At 46.8% G+C, this 7,529-nt stretch overlaps 1 protein-coding gene across 1 annotated transcript; it reads right to left on the minus strand.

The window, feature by feature from the left end:
* Positions 1–4,504: 4,504 nt before the first annotated feature.
* Positions 4,505–6,456, minus strand: LOC118381694 (trophoblast glycoprotein-like). Its single transcript, XM_035768602.2, has one exon. It carries the CDS (start codon positions 6,050–6,052, stop codon positions 4,982–4,984), a length of 1,071 nt encoding a protein of 356 aa, XP_035624495.1. The 5' UTR covers positions 6,053–6,456; the 3' UTR covers positions 4,505–4,981.
* Between the last annotated feature and the right edge of the window lie 1,073 nt (positions 6,457–7,529).

Consider the following 7,529-nt stretch of genomic DNA (forward strand, 5'->3'; position numbering starts at 1 on the left):
ATTCCACAGTGTGCCATCACAGCAGCAAGATTTGTGACCTGTTGCCACGAGAAAAGGGCAACCAGTGAAGAACAAACACCATTGTAAATACAACCCATATTTATGCTTATTTATTTTATCTTGTGTCCTTTAATTATTTGTACATTGTGTATATATGTATATGTGTATATATATATATATATGTATATATGTATATATATATATATATATATATATATATGTATGTATATATATGTATATATATATAATATGACATTTGTAATGTCTTTACTGTTTTGAAACTGTTGTATGTGTAATGTTTACTGTTAATTTTTGTTGTTTTTCACTTTATATATTCACTTTGTATGTTGTCTACCTCACTTGCTTTGGCAATGTTAACACATGTTTCCCATGCCAATAAAGCCCTTGAATTGAATTGAATTGAATTGAATTGAAATTGAATTGAATGAAGAAGAAAGAGTAGGAGAAGAAAGAGGAGGAAGGAGGAAGAGAAAGAAGAAAGAGGAGGAAGGAGAATGAAGAAGAAAGAGTAGGAGAAGAAAGAGGAGGAAGGAGGAAGAGAAAGAAGAAGAAAGAGGAGGAAGGAGAATGAAGAAGAAAGAGTAGGAGAAGGAAAAGCGCATCACCAGGTGAAAGGGAATATGTTTGATGAGAGAGAGAGAATCAAACGCATAAGTGAAACAAGATAGTTTCATGTTGTTGTGTGCAATTGCGTATTGCACTGAGGCTAGTGCTGTATGGTCGCTGTCCACGGTGCTGATCTGTGCCTCGTCGACCGCTGGTGCTGTATGGTCGCTGTCCACGGTGCTGATCTGTGCCTCGTCGACCGCTGGTGCTGAACCTGACAGCTGTGTGTGTGTGAAAGAGAGAATTATCTGAGGTCAAACTGATGTTACCCAGTCACAGTGACCTTCCTTATCACTTAGACCCCCCCCCTCCCCCGCACACACACACACCCCCCATCCCCGGGAGACCGGTCTTACTGAATCCCGTTTGACCTTGTCGTTTAAATAAAGCAAACAGCTACGGTCATCTATCTGCAGAGGCTGCTCATTAACTGTGGCGCGAGCCGATGGGTTTATTAGTCTATCATCATTCTCATGCTCTTAGTCACGGCTCTGATGAGATTAAACCACATGGTGGCACCTTAATCAGGGAGGACGGGGCTCGTGGTAATGACTGGAGTGGAATGGGTGGAATGGAGGACGGGGCTCGTGGTAATGACTGGAGTGGAATGGGTGGAATGGAGGACGGGGCTCGTGGTAATGACTGGAGTGGAATGGGTGGAATGGAGGACGGGGCTCGTGGTAATGACTGGAGTGGAATGGGTGGAATGGAGGACGGGGCTCGAGGTAATGACTGGAGTGGAATGGAGGACGGGGCTCGTGGTAATGACTGGAGTGGAATGGGTGGAATGGAGGACGGGGCTCGTGGTAATGACTGGAGTGGAATGGTTGGAATGGAGGACGGGGCTCGTGGTAATGACTGGAGTGGAATTGTTGGAATGGAGGACGGGGCTCGTGGTAATGACTGGAGTGGAATGGGTGGAATGGAGGACGGGGCTCGTGGTAATGACTGGAGTGGAATCAGTGGAACGGTATCAAGTGCGTGGTTTCCATGGTTTCCATGGTTTCCAGGTGTCTGATGCCAGTCCATTTGCTCCGATTCCAGACATTATCATGAGCCGGCCTCCCCTCAGCAGACCTCCTGCCGGATTAAACGATATTTTTCGTTCTGCCATAATCATATCATCATTTAGCTCTCCCGTCCCGTCCGCCCGCCGACGTACTGGAGCACACTTAGGTCGTGCTGAAACGCCCTCCTACGCCGCGGCCGACAGCCCTGTTCTTAAGCTCGGTTGGTGATGTGACAGAGATGTTTCTCCACCAAAAAAGTGATTCAGCGTTTCTCCCATCTTTTTCAAATTGTCCCTCATAACGACCGTAGCAGAATGGGTTCCATAGATTATTCATCATCACTTTCCTTTTCTTCGTTTATTATGGGGGATTAGGCCTCCTATTTAGTTATTCTCTTTAGGAACTGCAGAGTAGCCCTGGGTCCGACAGGCTTTACTTCCTAACATCTCCTGGTGAGTTATGTCGCTGAGGGATCTGTCTCTGTCGCATGTAATACGTGGCTCACTGTTCAACAGAAAGAGATGTCACAGACCTCTACTGTTCTACTAGTGGCTCACTGTTCAACAGAAAGAGATGTCACAGACCTCTACTGTTCTACTAGTGGCTCACTGTTCAACAGAAAGAGACGTCGCAGACCTCTACTGTTCTACTAGTGGCTCACTGTTCAACAGAAAGAGACGTCACAGACCTCTACTGTTCTACTAGTGGCTCACTGTTCAACAGAAAGAGACGTCACAGACCTCTACTGTTCTACTCGTGGCTCACTGTTCAACAGAAAGAGACGTCACAGACCTCTACTGTTCTACTAGTGGCTCACTGTTCAACAGAAAGAGATGTCACAGACCTCTACTGTTCTACTAGTGGCTCACTGTTCAACAGAAAGAGATGTCACAGTCACAGACCTCTACTGTTTTACTAGTGGCTCACTGTTCAACACTGTTCAACCTCCCAGTCTGGATTGGTCAACCTCCCAGTCTGGATTGGTCCACCTCCCAGTCCGGATTGGTCAACCTCCCAGTCTGGATTGGTCCACCTCCCAGTCTGGATTGGTCCACCTCCCAGTCTGGATTGGTCCACCTCCCAGTCTGGTTTGGTCCACCTCCCAGTCTGGATTGGTCAACCTCCCAGTCTGGATTGGTCCACCTCCCAGTCTGGATTGGTCCACCTCCCAGTCTGGATTGGTCCACCTCCCAGTCTGGTTTGGTCCACCTCCCAGTCTGGATTGGTCAACCTCCCAGTCTGGATTGGTCCACCTCCCAGTCTGGATTGGTCCACCTCCCAGTCTGGATTGGTCAACCTCCCAGTCTGGATTGGTCCACTTCCCAGTCTGGATTGGTCAACCTCCCAGTCTGGATTGGTCAACCTGCCAGTCTGGATTGGTCCACCTCCCAGTCTGGATTGGTCAACCTCCCAGTCTGGATTGGTCCATCTCCCAGTCTGGTTTGGTCCACCTCCCAGTCTGGATTGGTCCACCTCCCAGTCTGGATTGGTCAACCTCCCAGTCTGGATTGGTCAACCTCCCAGTCTGGATTAGTCAACCTCTCAGTCTGGATTGGTCAACCTCCCAGTCTGGATTGGTCAACCTCCCAGTCTGGATTGGTCAACCTCCCAGTCTGGATTGGTCAACCTCCCAGTCTGGATTGGTCAACCTCCCAGTCTGGATTGGTCAACCTCCCAGTCTGGATTGGTCAACCTCTCAGTCTGGATTGGTCCACCTCCCAGTCTGGATTGGTCAACCTCCCAGTCTGGATTGGTCCACCTCCCAGTCTGGATTGGTCAACCTCCCAGTCTGGATTGGTCAACCTCCCAGTCTGGATTGGTCAACCTCCCAGTCTGGATTGGTCAACCTCCCAGTCTGGATTGGTCAACCTCCCAGTCTGGATTGGTCAACCTCCCAGTCTGGATTGGTCAACCTCCCAGTCTGGATTGGTCAACCTCCCAGTCTGGATTGGTCAACCTCCCAGTCTGGATTGGTCAACCTCCCAGTCTGGATTGGTCAACCTCCCAGTCTGGATTGGTCAACCTCCCAGTCTGGATTGGTCAACCTCCCAGTCTGGATTGGTCAACCTCCCAGTCTGGATTGGTCAACCTCTCAGTCTGGATTGGTCCACCTCCCAGTCTGGATTGGTCAACCTCCCAGTCTGGATTGGTCCACCTCCCAGTCTGGATTGGTCAACCTCCCAGTCTGGATTGGTCCACCTCCCAGTCTGGATTGGTCAACCTCCCAGTCTGGATTGGTCAACCTCCCAGTCTGGATTGGTCAACCTCCCAGTCTGGATTGGTCAACCTCCCAGTCTGGATTGGTCAACCTCCCAGTCTGGATTGGTCAACCTCCCAGTCTGGCTGGCATCGTACTTACACATCCTTTAATCCATTTCTTTTTCACTCTCCCTTTTTCTCACTCACTCACTCACTCACTCAAGCACACACACACACACACACACACACACACACACACACACACACACACACACACACAGTCTCTCATTAGTTGTTGATGAAGAAAAATAATCTGGGACAGAAGTCCCAGTCTCTCGTCAGAATCAGACGTTCATCCATGTTTCTCAAACGTCTCATTTCGAAGTTGTTGAAGGTTGTTGAAGGTTAAGGTTAGGTATTAACTCTGAATGGTTCAATGAAGGTTTTATGGTTCAGGATAGGCTTAAATCAAAAACAAACAAAAACAACTTTGTATCAGTGGATTCGAACATGCGACCTTTGGCACAAGAGGTTTCCACGTCATCTCCCGACATCCCCAGACATGGATGGACGTTGAATATTGACTTGCATCGCGGGTGACCTGGCTGCTTAACATAGATGAATCCCATTAATAATTCTCAATTGTTTTATTAAATAGATACATTTTCTACTGTAATTACAGTTTATACATGTACTTACATACTGATACAGTCGTTTAGAATAATCTGTAGGAGGAACTCAAACTATTTATTCTGTTGTCGAAAGTAGTCACAACTAAACCGTCCTACTGTACATCTATATTTGAACTAGTCTTATGTGTTCTCATGTCTCCATGATGGAAGATAAGCATGTTTTCTTTTTTTTGTGTGTTGTACATTGTATATTTACAGAAATGTATAATTCCACAGATATTTACAATAAAGGTCCATATTGATCACTGCTTTTGAACGCACATTGTATTTGTCCTTCTTGGATAATGAAGTCTGTTGCTTTCCAAATCATTGGCTACATATTAGAAACAACTACAGTTGATATCAGTTCAGAACAAAACGGATACTAATTGCTCTTCCGTTCATGAAACAGTTTACTCTGTACATAAAACAACGATTGATAATGGCATAGATTGAGGGAGTGAACGTCAAACATTAAACGGCGACGTTAGCCAACCGGGGATCAGAGTCCTGCTCGTACCGGTAATGGTACACTTCCATCTGGTCGCGGCACGCATCACGGATGTTGTTCAGCCACCGTTTGATGCCTCTCCGGTTAAGATAGAGCACCATGAGGAATACAATACCGATCAGCGCCATGACTATCCCTAGGAACACGTAGGACACAGCCTCCAAGTTCTCATTGAGACAATCCACGTCCTCACCGCGTAACCGCTCCAGTGGAATCCCCTTTTTAGCATCAGGCTCAGCGCACAGGAGCCGCGCGGCGTCCACACATTGGGAAGAGTTCTTTAACCAGAGGTAGAAGGACTCGAGTTCACAGTTACACCTGAAAGGATTTAGTGACAGATAAATGCGCACTCTCTTGTGACGGTACAAACTAGATATGTTATCTTTACCGATGTTCTCGATGGAATTGTTGGTGAGAACTAAAGTGTGGAGGTTGAACGCGTCCAACCGTGAGATGGGTATGGTTTTCAATCGGTTTCCTGACAGCTCCAGCCGGTGGAGGTTGCGTAACGTGTCGGTGCCCTGCAGCGCGTTGGAGAGCTGCGCCACGGCTGGAGCAAGGAGCGAGTCGTTCAGGTAAAGAGAACGGAGCTCCCGCAGTCCGTGAAACGCCCGGTCCGAAATATACACCAACGGGTTGTGGCTCAAATCCAGTAAATTCAACCTGGGTAGTCCCGTGAAAGCGTCAGCCTCGATCACCATGATCCCGTTGTGTGACAGTGAGAGGGTCGTTAGTTCGAGTTCCGTCCCGTTATTCGTGGAGAACGCTCCTCCCGGTAACGTTGAGATGTTGTTCCCCCTGAGTATTAACGTGGTCGCCCAGGCAGGTATGTCACCCGGTAACTCAGTGTGTTCGGCATCCCGGCAGGTCACCGTCCCGGAGTCTCTGACACAGATACAGGATAACGGACACTCTTCCTCTGCTTTGACAGAAGAAAACAACAAACACACGAACACGGCCTCGGCTAATAAACAAAAACACCGGCCTTTCAGAAAAGAAAGAACACCTCGTAAAACGTCACCAAAATAATACATTTTTCCAAAAGTTCAGTTTGACGTCTTGCACAACGTCGTTTCGAAGTGGGTGTCAGGACACACTTCCCCTCTCTCTGAGGCCACAGGTCAAGTAGTTTCGTCGGTCAATTTGCTTGAGAAGAAGAAAAAAAAAACTCTCAATAGTATTTATTCTTCTTCATTCTCGCATTCCTTCTCTCTCTCGTCCCCCCAAAAATGTGTCCGGTCTCTCTGTCCCTCCGGAGTTGACGCGCAGTGAAGTGACAGTATGAGTACAGTAGAATGTTGGCAGAGCTGCGACGTGAGATTGTGGAAGAGGAAGAGGCTGCGGGTTTAGGGTGTGTGGACAGCAGATTATTCTCTCTCTCATCTCTCCACCCCCATCTCTCTCTCTCTGAGGTGTTTTTGACGTCTCGTTTAGTGAGTGAGTGAGTGAGTGAGTGAGTGAGTGAGTGAGTGAGTGAGTGAGTGAGTGAGTGAGTGAGTGAGTGAGTGAGTGAGTCAGACTGAGGAGAGATCCCTGTAGCACTCCCACACACTCTCACAGCACCAGCATGTGAAGAGGACACGATCCACAGAACTGACTGAATGACAGGCAGACAGACAGACTTTCCTGTTCTCCTCTCTCTTCCACCTCAACTGGTGATGGAGAGAACACCTCTAAAGCCACTTCAGCTGAGCTGATGGAACAAAGTGTGTGAGAGAGAAAGAGTGGAGTCTTCTTTTCAGGTTACCAGAATAGAAGTGGAGACTTGACAGTTGACACTGGTCCTGGCTAGACACCCTAATTAAATCCAACCATTAGAGTGCTACCAACTTCAACCTACACCCCTAGCTTACTAGCCTATTACTACTAGCTTACTAGCCTATTAACATTAACCTACGAGCCTGTTACCATTAGCTAACTAGCCTATTACCATTAGCTTACTAGCCTATTAACATTAACCTACAAGCCTGTTACCATTAGCTTACTAGCCTATTAACATTAACCTACTAGCCTGTTACCATTAGCTAACTAGCCTATTACCATTAGCTTACTAGCCGATTACCATTAGCTTACTAGCCTAATTCCATTAACCTACCTGCATATTACCATTAACCTACCTGCAGATTACCATTGGCTTACTAGCCTATTACCATTAACTTACTAGCCTATTACCATTAGCTTGCTAGCCTATTACCATTAGCTTACTAGCCTATTAGCATTAGCTTGCTAGCCTATTACCATTAGCTTACTAGCCTATTAGCATTAGCTTACTAGCCTATTAACATTAACCTACGAGCCTGTTACCATTAGCTAACTAGCCTATTACCATTAGCTTACTAGCCTATTAACATTAACCTACCTGCATATTACCACTAGCTTACTAGCCTATTACAATTAGCTTACTAGCCTATTACAATTAGCTTACTAGCCTGTTACCATTAGCTTACTAGCCTATTACCATTAGCTTACTAGCCTATTACCATTAGCTTACTAACATATTACCATTAACCT

Source organism: Oncorhynchus keta, chromosome 11 (genome assembly GCF_023373465.1).
Source record: "Oncorhynchus keta strain PuntledgeMale-10-30-2019 chromosome 11, Oket_V2, whole genome shotgun sequence".
NCBI classification, from domain to species: Eukaryota; Metazoa; Chordata; class Actinopteri; order Salmoniformes; family Salmonidae; genus Oncorhynchus; species Oncorhynchus keta.